The sequence below is a fragment of the Bombyx mandarina genome, chromosome 25 (assembly GCF_030267445.1).
Source record: "Bombyx mandarina strain Sakado chromosome 25, ASM3026744v2".
Lineage (NCBI taxonomy): Eukaryota > Metazoa > Arthropoda > Insecta > Lepidoptera > Bombycidae > Bombyx > Bombyx mandarina.
The window spans coordinates 7,067,291-7,088,920 of NC_143231.1; the positions used below are offsets into that span (position 1 = coordinate 7,067,291).

A 21,630-nucleotide genomic window follows, 5' to 3' on the forward strand; every position below is an offset into this window, starting at 1 on the left:
CGCTGGGACCTCGTAGGAGGCTCGGCCACCAGCCCGAAAAAAAAGTTGATCTATTAACTAAACTAGACCAATACTTTACGACCTTCGAGTGACGATGGTTTTTATGGATGCAGTTATTAATTCCATATTCGGTTCGAGCAGGAATAGTTAATTACATTTTTTAATTAGTCATCATTATCATAAAGACACTTCCTGTTTATGTGTTTTTTTGGTATCAAAGATTACGGCTTAAACTTGTGAACTACGTAAAAGTTTCGTTCTATATAGAAAATAGTAGCACATAATTCTGGACCTCTTGTGAGTCCGCACGGATAGGTACCACCACCCTGCCAATTTCTGCCTATAAAGCGATTCGGTTTGATGGGTGGGGCAGCCGTTGTAACTATATTGAAACCTTAGAACTCATACCTCAAGGTGAGTGGCGGTATTTACGTTGTAAATGTCTATGGGCTCTGGTAACCACTTAACACTAAATGGGCTGTGAGCTCGTACAAAAAAAATAATAGTGAAAAAAAAAACATAAAATCTGTGCCATGGGCAAGTGCTCTGAGAACATCACGTCATTCTTGGAAGCCTAATGGGTTATTCCAGCTATGTGCAAACAGGAAACCGTTACTCAGTCGTAGCTTAAAGGACTCTGTACACTTGAACCTAACGATGCCACGGTTCCGGTGTTCATATATAGAAATCAGGAGCCAATTTTTTTAAGGTTAGCTAGGTCCGTACTTATTCACTCGTCGATCGACCTAAACGATATCGCGTATTAAAAATGTATCAAGCCTTTTTTGCATTTTTGTACGAGGTAGACTATTTTATAAGTCCCATGTAGGGAAGAGGTAGGATATCCTGCTTTTACTGGCACGAAATAATTACGCAGCTCTCTTTGAAAGCAAGGTATATGTGCAAACATTTGAGATTTCGACTTCTAATCTATATTTTTGGGTGTCGTCATTCACGTTGATATCACTGGGCTCAAGAGGCCATTTAACATCCTTCCTGGCGCTTTTTAGTACCTCAAGCACCGGTCACCGTCTTCGCTGAACCAGTCGCTTGCGACGAAGGACTCGGTGAATAAATTAACCCATAGACACAGCTCACTGAGTTTCTCTTCAAATCTTCTCAGTGGGTCGCGTTTCCGTTCCGGTGGTAGATTCTGCGAAGCACTGCTCTTGCTAGGGCCAGTGTTACTCCGGTTTGAGCCCCGTGAGCTCACCTACCACGTCAAGGAGAAGCTGATATAGCCTCTCAATGCTATTAACATAAGTAGGGAAAAAACATGCTTCAGATCCAAAAAAAGAATCTATAAGTGTTAAGCTCCTGTGCTATTTATTAAGTTAGATGAACTCCTAATGTAGTGTTTGCCGTTGCTTATGGTCTTCATTGGCGTAACCAAAGTGTTCTCGAACTCTCTTTCAAATTTTCAGATTCGATGGGATATTTGAGACGTCAAAGCCTCAAGAACTAGTGAGCCAAACTCGCCTCAATTCACGTTGCATAGTAACAACAATAGGTCGTTGATTTGTAGTCGTCGTGGCCTAACGGATAAGACGTCCGGCGCATTCGTGTTGAACGATGCGCGGGTGTTCGAATCTCAGGCGGGTACCAATTTTTCTAATAAAATACGTACTCGACAAAAGTTCACGATTGACTTCCACGGTGAAGGAATAGCATCGTGTAATAAAAATGAAACCCGCAAAATTATAATTTGCGTAATTACTGGTGGTAGAACCTCTTGTGAGTCCGCGCGGGCGGGTACTACCGCCCTGCCTATTTCTACCGTGAAGCAGTAATGCGTTTCGGTTTGAGGGGTGGGGCAGCCGTTGTAACTATACTTGAGACCTTAGAACTTATATCTCAAGGTGGGTGCCGCATTTACGTTGTGGATGTCTATGGGCTCCAGTAACCACTTAATACTAGGTGGGCTGTGAACTCGTCCACCCATCTAAGCAATAAAAAAAAAAGTAGTTTCCGCTTAACAAATAAAATCGACGTTAGAAAGTGCGGTGTCCATCTCAAAAAAAAAAAAAACATTCAAAAATATTAATATAAAACTAACTTTATTATTTTAAATGGAAATAAATCAAGATTGATTTAAACAAACGAAAATATACGACAGTTAAATTAATCTCTTGTGGAAACCTGTCCACGTTGTGTGCACAGGTTCGTTACGGTCTGTGTTATGTAAAACCGTTTAAATTCAAAATTATTTCAGGTGATTCCGTTTCGTAAATATGTACATTGTAATATTCAACAATAATATTCGTCGTAATTATGAATATACATTTTTTTTTAAATACTTAGAGACATGTGAAAGAGTTCACAGTCCATCTGGGGTGGTTCCTGGAGGTAATAGAGATCAAAAACCTAATTGGTTACCCACCATGAAAGTTGTGTTCTTAGTCTCAGTTCTATAGTACAGCAACCGCCCTTGAAACCGAAACGCATTACTGCTTCGGGAACTAAATAGGCAGGCAGGGTGGTGGTACCTATCCATAGGAGTTTATTTTATTTTATTGCCTTTGTAGGCAGGCAGGCATACGGCCCGCCTGGTGGTGAGTAGTTACCGTCGCCCATGGACTTCAGCAATGCCAGGGGCAGAGCCAAGCCGCTGCCTACCGCTACCGTTTACAAGACGCCGTTACCATCAGTAATATGCTTACAGCTACGAAATCAATTCTCATTGTAGAAGTAATTAAATAAAAAAGACGGTTTATAATTTGTATGTTTTATTATATTAGAACGAATTCGTAAGAGCCTTTTGGTCGTCGTGTGGTAAGTAAGAAAACATTCCTATTGTTTGTATTTATTTATTAGATTTAGCTTGATCAAAATTTCAATATGTGGTGAGTGATCGAAAATTTTTCGAGTACCCTTATTAAATTTGTAATTGAAGTACAAAAAATGAACCAGAAACATGTCTACCACAATAAAAATACCTACTAACTAAAAAGCGAAAAACACGTTCAGTTAATTAAGGTATCGAGGGCGCGAACAAACTAATTGCATTTTTTTTAAATGGAAATGCTTAAATTACACAAAAAAAAAAAATTTCTTTTGCAGGCGAGATTCTTGTTTGATATAATGTTTTTTCACACGCTTTAATTATTTGATTCTAAATAAAAGAAAATAGTTCTATGACTAATTCAATTGATATTATTCTTCTTTTATTATTATTTTCGTAAATCATATTAAAGTATGCTACTTTTACAATTAAGACGAATATAATGACACCTCATCATTCTGTTGAAATCTGCTAAAAGTTTTAAGTAGTAGAACGTGCTAAAGAATATTCATACATTTTTGACGCGGGAATAGGTAAATGTAGAGGTACCCAACCTGTATATTTACGTATCCCAATGCTCGAAAAACATTGCCATCCTTCGGTAATCAGTTAAAGATCTCTCCACTCTTTATAGATCGGATTCGATCCGGGACTCGGCTTCTACTAGAACCAATAACGAACCAAAGTGCAAACATTCTGAATTATATATAACATAGCTATAAAATTTTGAGACTTGAGAAACTTTAAAAAATACGCCGTAAAGGGATTCTAATCAATTTACAAAAATCAATAATTAAAAAAATTAGGTCTTATTGTTATCTGTTAATTATCTACTATACGTTTATAAAACTGTAACAGATGTACATAATATGTTATGTATACGTGAGTAATCGTGCATATTATGTGTACCAAATCCACAGATTACTATTTTTTCGTCAGAGAATCGCGCCCAAGTACTAAACAAATAATTTGATAAATCTTATCAACTCTTCGATTCGATTTAGGAACTAACCTGTTTAAAACAAGTGCTAGAGTACAAAAACAAAAATGACTTTTGTCACTTCGTATGGCTAGATTATGTTGAACTCCCCTTTGCCAGTGAAACCGCATTGACATGTGTACCAATGCAGAATTGTACATAACAGGTTTTGCGGCCTTGAATCTGAGCTCAGCCTTCCTGGAAAGAGTTTAAATGAACCAATACGGTGGCCAGTCATGGCTCTATGCTAAAGCCATGGAAAGGCCCGATATAACGGACAATAGTCGAGGTCGTTTATTTTATAATTTAAAGCAGAATGCCTTGTCTATTAAAACTTTTACAAATATAGATACATTAGGCATTGACCTTTTTTGTTTTCTTTGATTGGATAACAAATTTTGAGGCTATAATAGGTTAGCTCATTATGAAAAATAATTTTCAATTAACAATATTTTTAATAAAATGTATTTGACCTTTTTTAGCATCTTAAGACGTCATTATTAGCTTTATTCGAACAGATACATACTTTTATTTATATTTTTATATACTCTCTATACAACTCAATTGTCATTTTTATTATTATCTTATACCTCAAAATATTTTTTCTAGCACATGTGTAGTATGGCTTAAACACCTTTAAGACTTATTTATCAATGCCCTTTATAACAATCTTAAAACAAACTTAAAAACTTTAAGTATGTTTTCAGCCAATTGTGTTTAAGCCGCAGAAAAATAAATTATTTATTAAATGCACCGATGATGTTCATTGAAGGGTAAAAAGAGGACGTGACATTAAATTTTTGGCAATGGAAATGGCTCCGCTTTCCTTATTATACCACTGATGATATCAACACCTTGAAAAGCGACAACATTTTCAATCTATACTAATTTTATAAAGCTGAAGGGTTTGTTTGTTTGAACGCGCTAATCTCAAGAACTACTGGTCCGATTTGAAAAATTATTTCAGTGTTAGATAGCCCATTTATCGAGGAACGCTATAGGATTATAACATCACGCTAAGACTAATGCAAGTGGAGCACTAATAAAGAATGTTACAAAATCGGGGTTTTAATCCCTTTTGAGAACTTCCACTGCGTGCGCTGCGGAAACGGTTAAAGTTTCGCTAAAGTAATGTATGAGAGAATTGATCCCCTTTAAAAGATCTAAAAAAAAGTGCGCGACAACATAATTATGTCTATATATTAAGGTTGGCTCACTATAGCGTTTTTTTTGTTAAACAAATTTGTTCTAAAATAAAGCAATATTTGTGAAGGTGTTCTTATAAAGATGATATTAATCCCTATCCAAATAAATACGTTATTCATTACAACATTGAAACACCCAAATCACTTCAAGATAGGCTTTGACAATTATAGATTTTTCTGGATTTCTCCAAGATCTCATCATCAGATCTTGATGTGAACAGAACCATTTGGGAAGTCTACCCTTTCGAACAAAAAAAAAAAGAATTAACAGAATCGATTCAAGCATTCTCGAGAAATCGGTGAACATACGTAGATAAAAAATTATGGTCTAATTGATAACTTCCTCTTTTGAAGTCGGTTAAAAGCGTGATTTTGGTACCTTAAATAGCTCCTTAACATTCTATTATTCAAAAATATTTTCACTTTCTACGTAAATGAAGAGGCGGGTAGAATTTAGCGTTATGCCAAAGTAACTATTCCACGCGGACGAAGTCAAAAGCTAGTTAAATATAAAATTGACTAACTATAGTGAATATTTAAATTAGTTCCTTAAATTGATCTATACTTCCTAAAAATAAGAAAAACAAGTCTTTTTCTTTTTCTATCTATGACAAATGATGGGTAGACGAGCTCATAATTAACCTGATGAGAAGCTTTTTACTGGTGGTTGGAAGTCTTGTGAGCCCGCATGGGAAGATCCCATCAACTTGCGTATCAATCATGAGCTCAATCCGGAGTGAATTACCTACAGCTTCGCGGCAGAAAATAATGGTCCTACCACGAGAATTACTACAGATATGAATTACTTTGTAATGCATATAATGTTTGCATGCAATGCATGTAATGTTTGGAAAAAAAGAGATCTAAAAGAATGAAAATTATCGGACACTGTATTTTGAAAAAATACACATAAAAACACAGAATCTACTTCGTCTTTTAAAAAACACTAGATAAAGGATTTCATGTTATGTGGATTATAGCTATTTTTTTTATTCTCTATTTTTTATGTTTTTCTTTTGCACACATTACACATTACAAGCTAAAAAGATACATAAATCATAACAACAAATAAAAATTAAAAAAATCTGGCAAAATTTAACATGCATTTGGTGCAGACTGACTAGTTGTGTTTCTGAAGCGTTAATTATCTCAAAATATTGATTTTCACGAGCCGCAGATTGTTTCTCTGTAGACAAATACATATTTTTAATCGATTTTCCTTTTCATAAAAAATAAAAATTTATTTAAATCAATATACCACAATAGGCCATAGAGCAATTCTTTCGCTTAACTACAGATAAACACAAGTTCGCATTATTGATGGCCCCTTTCCTGCAGTCGAAAAGCAGAGGAGTGGGCGGCAGGTTGATTGTGCCTCTGACATTGCTGATGCCCATGAACAACGATGACTACTTACCATCAGGTGGCCTTAAGTTTGTCTACAAAGGCCACAAAACAGTCACCTTGTGAAGTAGAAACATGCGTTTAAAACAATTTGAAATAGTTAAAGTTATTTATTACAGTAAAAGACAACTTGTTTATAATAATGTAACAGGTGCGAGCTTATCATACTCTTGCGTAGTCAGATAAAATCTTAACTATAATACTATGACTATGAATTTCGTTTATCTGTTATCATTTCTGAAGATCAATCACAATGTTACTCACGGTTAGGTTAGTGATTTGTTTCGTAATGGATTTCAATCAGTCTCATGAAGCGGGTAGCTGCCATAGAACACAGGATATTTGACAGACGTCTGAATATCGCTACCGACATTTTCAAGATATGTTTGCATATATACAAATTCCGAACAATAACATTCGGATTTGGGTCGCGTTTCCGATCCGATGATAGATTCTGCGAACCACTGCTCTTGGTAGGGCTAGTGTTGGCAATTTTTTTTTATTGTCCTTATGCCTATAAGGACAATAAAAAAAAATTGCGAGCTTATGGCCCACCTGATAGTGAGTGGTTACCGTCGCCCATGGTCTACAGCAATGCCAGGGTCAGAGCCAAGCCGCTGCCGGCCGTTAAGTACTCAAGTTTTTCTGCTACCCGATTATATAATTTTCTTGCGGCACTAGTCAAAGTACCACACCATAAACATTTCCATGTGAGAATATACTAACTACTCCGGCAAAATGACCCAAAAAGGTAGCTGTAAACTTAATGAAGGGAGTTGAAGTTCGAGTATTAGATAACGAATATCAGCATTGACCCTCGCCGAACCCGTCGCTTGCGACGAACGGCTCGGCGAGTAAATTGACCCATAGACATATCCGACTCAGTTTCTCGCCGGATCATCTCAGTGAGACTCAGTGGGTCGCGTTTCTGATCCGGTGGTAAATTCTGCAAAGCACTGCTCTTGCTAGGGCCAGTATTAGAAACACTCCGGTTTGAGCCCCGTGAGCTCACCTACTCGCCCGGTTACGCTGACATAGCTTCTCAAGGCTATCAGCTTAGGAGGGAAAAAAAAGCATTAATTAAATAAAAGTGTGAAAATTTTATATATTAGTATGTACTAATATTAATACATGGTATATTAAAAAAAAGTGTTTTTTAATAATTATAAAAATCCTAGTTTAAATAATATTTTGTTTATTATTAATCTACAGATAAAAAACACGTTGTTGACACGTACCTACAATGTGACGTAGATTGGGATAACTAATTTATTGTGACAAATTGTAAACATTCTTTCACAACATAATAGAACAGTTGTAAAAACAAGCTGTTCAATTCAAACATCATTTGATATAAAACTTCTTTTTTTTTTCTACTACCATGACGCGAAGCGATGTCGTGCTTGCGCGAAGGGCCTTGAGCTGCCCAGCTGATCGAATATTAAGATTACACATTAATCATAATCCTAATTGCATCAAATAATTATCGTATCTACAATAGATCACGTTTTTTCGCGTTTTGTAATGAACAAACTATAATATCTTTAGAGTTTCTTCTTTATTCCATAACACTGGTAGACTATAAGGTGGCACCTCATGGTACTCATAGGCACCAGAAATTGGTAGGCACACTGCGGCATAAAACCTCACATCGTATTTTTTTAATGCATTACTTATATATACATATATTTAATAATGTTGAACACGGTAAAGCACTACTACATACGATATGATAAGTAGCGACTTACTAGGGAACGGGTGACTTACTTATGCATTTATTTCGCATTATCAACTTCATAATGGATTTGATTTGTGATTTTAAATGAGAATGTCTGTATTGTAATGTTATAGCTAATACTGACAGGCGTAATGGATCATGCATTTCCCACGACTTGGGGTTAGGGATAAATTTAAAATAATACATGAGAAATATCAAGAGCTTAACAGGAATATAGGTTTGAATTAGCATATTATAGATAAATATAATATTTATAAAAATATTTATTCGTAAAGCGTAATTTATATTGTTCTTTATTTAAATTTGAATGACGTTTTCGTCTGTATCTAGATGCTGTATTACGAATATTAAAAACTATGCGCGCTGTGATCACAAGGACCAATTCATTTGCAACCTTACATTACATTCAAAGGTCAAAGATCACTTGGTTGATTTTTTTTTTTTTTTTGGAAGTCGTCGTGGCCTAACGGATAAGACGTCCGGTGCATTCGTGTTGAGCGATGCACCGGCGTTCGAATCCCGCAGGCGGGTACCAATTTTTCTAATGAAATACGTACTCAACAAATGTTCACGATTGACTTCCACGGTGAAGGAATAACATCGTGTAATAAAAATGAAACCCGCAAAATTATAATTTGCGTAATTACTGGTGGTAGGACCTCTTGTGAGTCCGCGCGGGTGGGTACCACCACCCTGCCTATTTCTGCCGTGAAGCAGTAATGCGTTTCGGTTTGAAGGGTGGGGCAGCCGTTGTAACTATACTTGAGACCTTAGAACTTGTATCTCAAGGTAGGTGGCGCATTTACGTTGTGGATGTCTATGGGCTCCAGTAACCACTTAACACCAGGTGGGCTGTGAGCTCGTCCACCCATCTAAGCAATAAAAAAAAAAAAAAAAAAAAAAAAAAAAAAAAAAAAAAAAAAAAAAAAAAAAAAAAAAAAAAAAAAAAAAAAAAAAAAAAAAAAAAAAAAACAACTGAGAGGCAAACGAGCAAGACGGGTCACCTGATGGTAAGTGATTCACCGCCGCCCACGGTCACCAGCGTTTACGCCAGTGCGTTGCCTACCCTTCAGATAAGAATATGCTCTTTTCTTGAATAACCCAATGTCGCAGTTGTTGGGGAAGACCGCTGATGGCAACGAATTCCAGAGATTTACTGTGCGTGGCAGAAAACTGTTTTTAAAACGCATTGTAGTGGAACGCCAACCATCCAGATCTAAGATTTCTCAAAGGTATCATTCATTGTGTAGTTACTTGAAGAGATTTTTAATTTAACATAGTTTTCGCGAACAAACCACACATAAAATAGTGAGAATATAATTTTGAAATTGAGTAATTGCGACTGTTGTCACCATTCATGTACTTGCATGCATTGCTACATATAATCAAACTAAGTTGTTTCTGAAAACATAATAATAATATAAGAATAATGAATGTTACGAAGGCTTAACAAAATAGAGAAAACAAAATGTGACAGCTCAATTAAGTAGTAAAATTCCTGCGATGGTTAAATAAACGCTAAATGCTCAAACAGGTCGAGAGGTGCAACCGGTTCGTAGATTTAGATCTACACAAATTCCTATGCTCGTGAATTTGATTTAAAATTAACAAAAAAGTCATTAAATAAACTTATACACAGCGAAAGAGGAGCGGTGATTCTTTTTTTTTTACCTAAGCTGATGGTCTTGAGAGGCAATATCAACGTCACTGGGCGAGGGCGGTGCTCTGTATGCTTAGTGCGAGTTTTTAACGTTCTCTTTTTTTCCTACCTATGCTGATAGCCTTGAGAGGTTACATCAGCTTCGCCCTGACGTGTAAGTAAGCTTACGGGACTCAAACCGGAGTGTTGCTAACACTGGCCCTAGCAAGAGCAGTGCTTCGCAGAATCTACCACCGAATCGGAAACGCGACCCACTGAGAAGAGTGACGAGAAACTCAGTGGGCTGTGTCTGTGGATTAATTCACTCGTCGAGACCTTCGTCGCAAGCGACGGGTTCGACGAGGACGGTGACCGATGCTTGTGGTACCTAAAAGCACGGTTAATGGATCGGGAGGATCCGTAATGACGTGTTAACGTTCTCGATGTCGTAAAACTTACTCACATTTGAAAGTTTTCCTACGTTTGCCGCCAGGAGCGTTGTTCCAACTGCATACAAATTGCCTTAACTTTTACGTTATCGAGAACGTTAAAAAACTCGCACTAAGCACACAGAATGGAATATGGTAACGAAAAAACGGGGCACTCAATACCGTTCAATATGAATTAACTTATAAGACTTCAAGTGATCAAAAGATTTTTCGATGCGTAATAACAAGTTGTTATTCTGATGAGGATCAACGAATTCTTGGAAAAGTAAAAATATCGGAAAACAAGCAAAACATATCGGAAGGCAAATACAACAAAAATTTTCCTGTAACGACGCGTTCGGTTTTATCATTAATTTGCCAGGCTAAACATTAATTTTTTTACTGCTACATTTGTCTTTTTTGTCAGTTCATTTATTATGAACCCGGAATTCGAAGCAAAAGTTTTTATGATTGGAAGATTACTGGTGGCCCGGAGGCCTTTCCAGTTTCACCAGGACAAGTGGGCGAGCAAAGGCTCAGCCAGGAGGGGTGGGATTAGCTAACAGCTGCCCGAGCGCCTTCGAAGGAGACCTAACAACTCGGATCTAACCAAACAAATCTACTACCGGATCGGAATCGCGACCCGCTAAGAAGATCCGGCGAGAAACTCAGCGGGCTGATGCATGGGTTAGGTTGCACGTCGAACTCTTTGCCGAGTTCGACGAGTACGGCTACCGGGGTCCCTAAGCCCTAATGTGAGAGCTGAAGGCGTTTAATCCAAGAGTTATTGGATCTGATGGATCCGTAAGGACATGAAGAAGCAAAGGTGCTGATGGAAGCCAGCTACGACGTTGAACGACACCATTGACTCAACACATCAGCTGGTTTTCAATTGCAATTCACTGCGCGTATTTTCAAAAGCCTTAACTAAATCGATCGATTACGAATTTTGAAATATTATCCTGTCAGCTGTCAGCCAGTCCATTATCACCTCACTACGTTGCCACGAACGGTTAATGGCCAATATTTTAATGGCTAAATTAAAATTATTCATTTTGTGCAATACATTATTATTGACTAGGTATTCGAAGTGTGATAAACCATTAAACGATTTATATACAATGGAGGTCATAAACCGTACGTAGCATAAAACGTTCGTTGTGTAACGATGAGCTAATGACAATTGGCACGCTAAATGGCGCCGGCAGAATTGTTTTATGATTTCATCAGTATATGGCGACGTCACTAAATGATTCCGAGTATCAATGTAAAAATAAGGCGGTCGCTACGGATTTTATGTCATTTGTATTAGAACCGTGACTTTATTTAATTCACAAATAAACGGAGTACAAACACACACAATACCACCAGAATTTTATTAATAGCCAGGCAGACCATTATCATTTAAGATCATCAAGCCAAAAAACCATAATTATTCTACAATACGAATTCATACTGGATTAGCGAAAATCCAAGAGATTATAGAGGCTTAAAAATACAAAAAATATATATAGTTTTGTAATATTATTTACTCCTTTATTGTTCATTAGAATGCGAAATCAATACAAAAATCTTCGACTAATATTTACTAACATTAATGTTAAATAAGGTTCTATCCACGAGGAGTTCTATCGACAATTTCTTTTATCAACCCTAAGAGACACTTGCCAAAGGAAATTCGATACATTTAGTATATTATTCGAATAGAATACGATATAGAAACAAAGTTAGTTGCAAGTTGCAACAACAAAAAAAAGGTTAGTTCAAAAACTTATAGCCTGTCGTTTAAAGAGATACAGACATGTCCGGTTTTCGCTCACACAGATTTAACTGTACCTAGTTATTATGTAACTTAACATTATGAGTTCACAATAACATCGATCAATAAAGAGAAAACAAAGTTTATGTATTGGCTGGAGAGCGCGTTCCATGCGCCGGTCATTTCTAGAGCAATTTTTTGCTTTAAATCAACCATGTTTTTTTTCATTCATTTGTTATGTTACTATAATTGAATCTTCGATTTTATGATACATAATGGACGCTTAAACGCTGTGGTGTTTACAAGACTACGCTTAAGACGTGGGACGAAAGCTTGTATTTCCAAAACAATGTTTATTAATCGCTCCGTCTTTAGATTAATGAAAAAGAAACAGGCTATTATTTAAGTCTATCAAGTTGTTTGTGATAAATTAAAAACAATGGCTGTACGATCTGTGGCATTTCGTAAAAATCTAACAAATTTAACAACAGGAAATACATAACTGTGTTTGATTAATTCTCTCGAACTTCATTCAACCTGGACGACTCATAGATAAGGCTTAGACGTCAATAGACGTAATAATGGATTTGGCGACAGTCCAACAGGACGCATTATGGAAATTCATGTAGTTCACAAGATGCCACATAAAACTCTTGTCTTGTTCGAAGACATATTTATTGTATAACATAAATAGGGTTGCACAATAAATTTAATAACATTTTATTAAATAATTACTTTAAAACATATTAAAAATTAAAGTTTTAAAGTATTTTCTTAATTAATCAGCCATTTAATTTAAATTTTCTCAATATTCCATTACATTTTGCAGCGAGGAACATTCTTCAAGAATTTGATTTCTCACTGACTCCCCTATTGACGTGCTGCGGCTTCTTCATAATGTATCTGATAGAAGAATTGGTGCACATATACATCCATCACAGAGAGAAGAATAATGGACAGACAGATCTACTGGTCAGAAATTTGAGCGTGCGCAAGAGCCGCTGCACAGAGGGACACAGTAACGAAGCTAAAAACTCTACTGAATCAGGAATTGAATCACCCGAAAAGAATAGGGTAAGTTTGACATTTCCTTTCTTGATTGGCACAGATTAAGTACCGATTGTTACTGGTGGTAGGACGTCTTTACTGGACTTAGGACGTCTTTAGTAGGCGTAGGACGTATTTACTGGTGGTAGAATGTCTTTAATGGGCTTCGGATGTCTTTACTGGTGGTAGGACGTCTTTACTGGGCGTAGGAGGTCTTTACAGGCGGTTGGACGTCTTTACTGGGCGTAGGACGTCTTTACAGGTGGTTGGACATCTTTACTGGTGGGAGGACGCCATTACTGGTTGTTGGAAGTCTTACTCGCGATAGGTGGTAGCACCAGCCTGCCTATTTCTGACGTGAAGCAGTAACGCATTTCGATGTAAATAGTAGGGCAGCCGTGGAGTTGTAAAAACTGGGACTTAGAACTGATGTCTCGAGGTGGGTGATGGCATTTACGTCGTTGATATCTATAGGCTCCGGTAATCATTTAACACCAGCTGGACCGTTAGATCATCCACTTATTAAAGCAAATAAAAAAAATTATACCCAACCAGCGTTAATTGCTTAGATGAAACCGAAAGATACGTTTGGACGTCCCGACATTTATTTAGCAACAAGGTGAGAGAAATACATATTTAATAATCCTCCATCCCTGCATCGATAATCCTCAATGCTTGGGGTCGTGGCCTCATGAGGCTTTCTTGGGAAAATATACATGGTGAGGGACCGCGTCCTTCCGCGCTAGTGCTTTTGGAGGAGATTTAGTTCTTCGATGCCGCTGAAGCCTTGTTTGGGTGCGGCTAATAAACCACCGCCCGACGTTCTGTGTTAACTGTTTTACGGTGGAAAGAACTCCAATTCAACCCTCCTCTTTTCTCATCCGGATTTCGGGCCGGCATTGGCAGAGTTAATATAATGTTATTTAATTTTTTTAGTCTAATGCCATATGTACGGATCTTTAAAACACTTTGTATGTAAATGTAATTGTTAGCGACGCGCTCAAATAAAATATATTTTGTCTATGTTCGTAATGTCTAGTATTGTCTGTGATCGCTTAACGGTCAAATGAAGGACTCGTACGTGTACCGGCCTACCGGACGCAACGCGCTGTGCAATTTTGTTCATTGTGATTCTCGATAAATATACGCCTTTTTCTTTGTTTCCTCGATTTTATTGCTGAACCACCTCAATAAACAACAGTAATATTAAATTGAAACTAAAATTGTTACCTTCAGGAACACGAAGCGAACAACCACAATCACGCAAAGCACCACAGCCACATGCCTATACAGGTCGGTGATGACGTCACATCAGCGCTTCGAGGTCTGCTCATTGTTCTAGCTCTTTCTGTTCATGAGCTCTTCGAAGGCTTAGCCGTTGGCTTGGAGAACAGCACTTCCCATGTTTGGTTCGTATTTATTTAACAAAACGAATTTATGTAATTAAATTTTCAGAGATATCGTTTCGAATTTATTTGTAAACAAGGAACAAACTATAAAAACAAATACTTCACTTTTTTATTGCATAGATGGGTGGACCCAGTGAAGTGGTTACTGGAGCCCATAGACATCTACAACGTAAATGCGCTACCCACATTGAGATTTAAGTTCTAAGGTCTCAAGTATAGTTACAACGGCTGCGCCACCCTTCAAACCGAAACGCATTACTGCTTCACGGCGGAAATAGGCGGGGCGGTGGTACCTAACCGCGCGGACTCACAAGAGGTCCTACCACCAGTAATTACGCAAATTATAATTTTGCGGGTTTGATTTTTATTACACGATGTTATTCCTTTACCTTGGAAGTCAATCTTGTACATTTCTTGAGTAAATGTTGGTACCGGCCTGAGATTCAAACACTGGTGCATCGCTCAACACAAATGCACCGAATGTCTTATCCTTTAAGCCACGACGACTTCAAACGACGATTTCAGGCGAAATTACTATTGTACTAAACTTGCTTCATTGCATTCATAAGATTACATTAACACAAGATTGCACTTTCATGTCCCCTCAAGAATTAAATATGTGGTTACCAAACTACTTTCACTACTAATACCTACCATAGATAATAAACTTAATATTTAAGACTTGATTAATACTCTTTTAAAATCCTTGCTTTATTTCCTAAAGAGACCTATGGTGTGTCCTTATTTTAAAATAATCATCATTTAATAATACCTACTAAATAAATAAAATGTAATTACAAATTGAATTTAATTTAATGAACCAAGCCACAGTAATATTGTTGACTCTAGTCTATAGTGCGAATGGTGTACTTTTCGCCTGCAGTTTTTATATTAATTCTATTCGCCAATAGATGGCGCTGTTCAATAGTTTCATTTTCGTAACCGCTGATCATTTTGCAGGTACATGTTGGGCGCCGTTTCTGCACACAAACTTGTCATCGCATTTTGTATTGGTGTAGAACTTATCGCAACACGTACGAAGACTTGGTTGACTATTGTGTACATCACAACGTTTGCATTTGTTTCGCCCCTCGGTATCGGCATTGGCCTGATCCTGGTAGGAGGGGAAGGAGCCACTACCCAAGTAGCGTCTGCGGTCCTACAGGGTCTTGCTTCGGGTACACTCGTCTACGTCATCTTCTTTGAAATCTGGAAGGGAGATAGATCCGGGATCCTACAGTACATAGCGTCCTTGTTCGGTTTCTTCCTTATGTTCGGATTGCAACTGCTAAGTAAGTACTGAGTAAATTTCTATTATTTATTTATTTTAAATTCATCTATCTATACTATAATATTATAAGGCTGAAGAGTTTGTTTGTTTGAACGCGCTAATCTCAGGAACTACTGGTCCGATTTGAAAAATTCTTTCAGTGTTAGATAGCCCATTTATTGAGGAAGGCTATAGACTATAACATCACGCTAAGACCAATACAAGCAATACAAGCAATAAAGAATTTTTCGAAATCGGGGTTTTTTTACCTTTTGATAGCTTCCGCTGCGTGCGCTGCAGAAACGGTTAAAGTTTCGCTAAAATAATATATGACAGAATTGTTCCCCTTTAAAAAATCTAAAAAAGTCCGCGACAGCATATGTCTATATGTTAAGGTTGGCTCACTATAACATTTTCTATGCTAACCAAATTTGTTCTAAAATAAAGCATTATTTGTGAACTATTCCACGCGGACGAAGTCGCGGGCAAAAGCTAGTCTTTGATAATGTACCTATTTGTACCAGCAATCAGAGTTTGTATTCTCTTTTCATCAAATATAAAATATTAATCTCTGAATATTAGGATATTTAATATTAATTATACAGGTTCATTCAACAAGCTGGTAAATTTTATTATTATTATTTTATTTGCAGCTGGTCATTCACACAGCCATTCTCACGGCGGCGGCGACGGTGATCACGGACATTCGCACGACCGCTAACCGTGCACCGCTGCTTCGTCTATAAATAATTTAGCATATTATTTCGTTATATAGTCATATGATAATACCTATGCTAAAATTCTACGAAAATGCCAGTTTAAAGAATACAAAGCTCAAAATCATTGTGTTGTTCATAAAACGAAAACTTATTAAAATAAAACAGACGTAGATCTCCTTAGTTGGAATCAGTATTTTTTGTAAAAAGTATTGAAGGGCTTATTCATCTATTTGAAATACAAGTGAGATTCATAAATAAGACACGACTACGGCTGTTTAGTTAAGTAAGTCATAGGTTAAAATCTAGTCACGTTTTTATAAAAAAAAAAAACATAAACTAGACGTAGGTAAAAAAATACCTGACTAAGTTTGAAGGAAGAAGTTAGGTACAAAACGAATTATGCTATGTAAACTCAACAATAATAATATGTAATTGAAGTGCGTAATACAATTTCCGGATATAAAATAGACAGCCGATTTTTTGTAGACTTTGTAAATATCAAAGGTTTTTTATCTGTGATAATTAAAAGTGAATTTGTAAAATGAAAGTAACTATTCGGTTAGGTCATACGTGAAGTTATAAGAAATTTCTAGATAGATTTTTTGTTACCATATATATTATTATAGTATATACAGTGTACTATGAATAATTGTCTGCCAACTAAAAATTTACCAAATAAAATTCTTCTTAACAAAATTAACGATGCCACTAGTGGAACGCCGTTACTATAACAATAAAATTATCTTAACCAATAATTATGTATATCTAATAATGAAAGAAACGTGTTTGTGAATAGTTTTAAAAATAATTCAACAAAAAACAGGTATAAACTATGCTTTTTAATTTATTAGTTTTAACGATTTATTATAAGGTTTGTTACCTCTGAAATAGGTGCATGACTGCACGACATTATTTTTAAGACGGTTTAGTTTAAATTTAATAATACTTTGCCCACTTTGTTTGTAAGATTTATGAAATAAATAATATATTTAAATAATTTATTTTTATTCTAAAGTCTATGTTACTTTTTTTATTATGGTAAGACCTCTCGTGCACTGGTGGTAGGACCTATTGTGAGTCCGCACGGGTAGGTACCACCACCCTGCCTATTTCAGCCGTGAACCAGCAATGCGTTTCGGTTTGAAGGGTGGGGCAGCCGTTATAACTATACGGAGACCTTAAAACTTATAATTCAAGATGGGTGGCGGCATTTACGTTATTGATGTCTCTATGGACTCCGATAACTACTTAACACTAGGTGGGATGTGAGCTCGTCCACCCATTTGTTCAATAAAAAAAATCATACTCATTGTTACTCATTCATAAAAAAAATATGAAGGTGCCCAGTTTTGAACCTGTAAGATCTCTAATATCAATACTGTATGTACTAATTTATAAAATTTAATTATCAAATTCTTCATTTTTTAAGTATGGCAATTGACTTCTTGTGACGCCGTTGTTGCCAGTATCGGGTATATTTTCAACTAAACACTAAACGCAACTTAAGTGAAAAATGCTAATTATGTTTGTATGATGTATTTGAATTTGTAATCTATTGAGATCAAATTAAATACATAAAATCGAATGAAGGAGAATAAAAAGAGATGAAATATAATAACTTCTCAGTAAAATGGTAGGAATTTAAAAAAGATGCTGCTAGTGGGCCTTATAATGGAACCCGAGAAACCATGTTCAGTGACTTTGTTTCATTTCCTCATATTTGTACACTTTCGCAGACGCTGTACGGTTTATAAGCCACTATTAATACATTAATACAAATTTGTAAATTTTTTTTTTTTTCTTACCTATGCTGATAGCCTTGAGAGGCTATTTCAGCGTACCCTAGCTTGTGTAGGTGAGCTCGCGGGGCTCAAACCGGAGAATTGCTAACACCGCCCTAGCAAGAGCAGTGCTTCGCAGAATCTACCACCGGATCGGAAGCGCGACCCACTGAGAAGATCCGGCGAGAAACTCAGTGGGCTGTGTCTGTGGGTTAATTCGCTCGTCGAGCCCTTCGTCGCAAGCGACGGTGATTTGTACATGAAGAAGTACTTAATTAACAAAACTGAACAATTCACACAACTTCGTTCCTCCCATTTTTTCAAAAAAATCCATCAACTTTAGTTAATTCCGCTCTGTTTTATGTTCTCCTTTTTTCACTATGGCAATCGACTTCTAGCGAGGCTTTGTGTTTAATGTATTTTATCTTTAGGTTATGTTTCGTTAACTAGTACATACTTAGACATTAAAAATAAAATTTATTCAGGTTAGGTACTGCGAAATTTAAAGTTTCCACGTATGTACACCAACACAACAACGACCTATCAACCTGCTTATAGAGCAGAACTGCCACCAGTAAACAATTTTCACTGCACTGGCGTTTATAATAATAACCTATTAATGTATTAGGATTACTCAACAGCTAAGGAGAAGAATACAATCAACTATGAGTAATTTTCATTTTACATCAATTTCACTCTTCTTCCCTCAATTCTATCCTATTTCTGTTCTGCACTCCTTCTACTTAGCTTAGAAACTTTAATTAATTACAAACAAATAAAAGACGAAAAAAATTTTTTTACATTCGAACATTAACGAACAAACGACGAAGAAAAAAATAAAAACAAAAAAATCCGAAAATCAAACATAGGGAAGCGAAATTCAGTGAGCGGACTATGTTGAACGTTAGTTTTAACATAGAGACATAAATAAATATATCTATCTCAATAATATAGCCTGCAAAAGATAGGTGAATGAAGTTAGCCCCTCAAAAAAAATTTTCTTTCCTATTTTCTACTTATTTTCTATTAATTCGTTTGTTCATCATTTGTTCTTAATTGTTCACTGTTAATAATTGTTTGTTCTGCATTTATTTATTTTAAAAAGATTATTAAAAATATATGTACAAGTTAGCCCCTCGATTGCAATTTTTAATATTTTTTCGTCCTTAATGACTCGTAAATATTCATTTTCGATTGTTCTTATATAAAACACGTTTGTTCTCTTTCGAAATTACTCGTTTTTTGTTTAATTTACTATTTGTATTAGTTGATTAAATGTATGCAAAATATGTGTATGTACTGCGCATGCGTCAACTATAATGCCTAAACTTTGTACCGTCTACGCGGTTTTAATCGAGAGAAAAAAAAAACAAATATAAATCCTGAAGGGGCAATTGATTGGTATGTATACAGTTTAATTAAAAAAATTAAAAAATAAATAAATGAAATAATGTACATTGGCGTAAAGTTAGACCAAATACATTTTTTCCATCCTCCTACCTATCGTTATGAAGGTATAAAAAAGATTAAGTCAATAATATGTTCATTATTTATCTTTCAAGAGATAATGTAGGTATACATTATAATAACTTTTTTACACAGTCGAAATTATATTCCTAAGATTAGTAAAATAACATTTTAATATTTTTTTTATAGGTTATGTATTGAAAGTGTTGGAAAATTATTTCATGTTTTAGCTGGAAAACGACATTGAGAATTATATGCAATACAAGATAATGGGCTCCATCAAATGAATTCGAATGAAACCAAACTGTTTACCATCCAAATTCGATTGTCGGGCAGATAGAAAACGAAAATTCACTCAAAGTGAACCTCGACCTGCATTTGTGAAACGGCAAAGACTCACTATTGTCAAGGAGATTGAAGAGACGACTAAAAATGAGATGTGTTATATTATTATACCTTTGCCATCTTGTAGTCAAGGTAGGTGTAATTGTCAATAATTAGTAACACTCACAGATCTCATAATCGTTAGTTAGTTAGTGGAAGTAGCCAAAATGGGCAAGTGGACCTCAGTTCCTATTACATAAGGTACTAGGAAGTTTGTGATAATGAAAATTTATCACAGTGTAATATCACTTACTTACTTTAACAGTGAAGGAAAACATTGTGATGAAACCTGCACACCTAAATGTTCTTAGGATTTTCTTAGGTGTGTAATCCACCAACCAGCACTAGGCCAGCGTGGTGGGCTAAGGCCTAAAAACCCTCTCAATGGTAGTGGAGGCCAGTGTCCAGCAAGGGGATATATTATATGGGCTGATGATGATGACTAGGAAGTTACATACTACTACTACTACTACTACTACTACTACTACTACTACAGTACACATATAATCCTATATATTTACAAACTATAAGTTTGTTGGGTACCTAGAAATTGCTAACATTATTTCATATTTCCAGATGTCCAGCCACTTGAAAATAGGTGTAGTAATGACAAAGCTATCCAAGTAGCTCCAGCACAGGAACACAAAGGCAAGGCAAGTGTGTATTGCCACATCACCCCTAAATATATCTGAAGCAAGTACAAGTAAACAATCAGAACCAGCAAAAAGAAAACTGTTGTTCCTGAGGACAAATTTGACAGTGATGAGTCAAATGCACCAGCAACAGAAGGATCAACAGTTGACTATGAGTCATCTCTCTATATCTCCACTCCATCAAAGACTTGTGCACTGCAGACTATAGCTCTCAAGAAGACTAAAAAAGTTGAAAAAATGAATGTGTTAACAATTTTATCTAAAGTGAAAAATAAACCCCGTTTATATATTGGTCTTCCACAAGAATTATATTTCATAATAGGCTTGATTGAGAAACATACAAATGTTTCTGAACAAAATATTATATTATGTTTGATGAGAATAAAATTAAATAGAACATTCTCTCAATTGGCTGATGATTTCGATCTATCTGTAAGTCAAGCAAGCAATATATTTTTCAACAAACTCCCAGAAATTGCAAATGTAATATCACCCCTTGTTAGAGTATAAAAAAAACAATACAATAAATATATATGCAGGAAGGATAATTGATGTCAACTTGGTGGAAAATAGAAAGTTTGTAGATAGTTTGCCACCTACAAGACTCTTTAATTAAATAAGTAATCCTTACTTATAAATATGGATTTTTGTAAGTATTTTCACTCTTCATTCAAAAACTACTGAACAGATTTTAATAAGACTTCTATGCTGGTCTTGAATGGCTAGCAACTCATTATTATTTTGATTCTGTTTTCCACAAATGTGCTAAATATGGGCTTATATATATGAAAAGGAATAAAGATTAATGTTATGTAACCTTTGTACCTGTATGTTAAGAATAATTTTTAAATAAAACATATTTAAATTGAAATATTATTTTTATTAAATCACATTCACTTTGTACACATCAATATTTTGTACTCCCTAAAAGGAAAATAGGTATGAAGATTTTTTTAAGTATTTAAC

The 21,630-nt window shown here is 35.8% G+C and overlaps 1 protein-coding gene and 1 long non-coding RNA gene across 4 annotated transcripts in view; both read left to right on the forward strand.

The window, feature by feature from the left end:
* Zip89B (Zinc/iron regulated transporter-related protein 89B) overlaps positions 1 to 17,373 on the forward strand; it is a 42,964-nt gene extending 25,591 nt beyond the window's left edge. Inside the window, exons 2-5 of the mRNA XM_028180862.2 lie at positions 12,764 to 13,008; positions 14,218 to 14,390; positions 15,351 to 15,682; positions 16,314 to 17,373. Coding sequence (XP_028036663.2) covers positions 12,764 to 13,008; positions 14,218 to 14,390; positions 15,351 to 15,682; positions 16,314 to 16,381 — 818 coding nt within the window. The 3' untranslated portion in view covers positions 16,382 to 17,373. The remainder of the gene's footprint in view (positions 1 to 12,763; positions 13,009 to 14,217; positions 14,391 to 15,350; positions 15,683 to 16,313) is intronic.
* A 2,286-nt stretch (positions 17,374 to 19,659) lies between these two features.
* Positions 19,660 to 21,535, forward strand: LOC149499856 (uncharacterized). Of its 3 annotated transcripts, none has more exons than XR_016325424.1 (3): positions 19,660 to 19,674; positions 19,817 to 20,104; positions 20,588 to 21,535. It is a non-coding gene; the product is annotated as an uncharacterized LOC149499856 (long non-coding RNA). The 3 variants fall into 3 exon arrangements; XR_016325423.1 differs by lacking the exon at positions 19,660 to 19,674 and adding an exon at positions 19,715 to 19,729; XR_016325422.1 differs by lacking the exon at positions 19,660 to 19,674 and having other exon boundaries at positions 19,747 to 20,104.
* Positions 21,536 to 21,630: the final 95 nt, after the last annotated feature.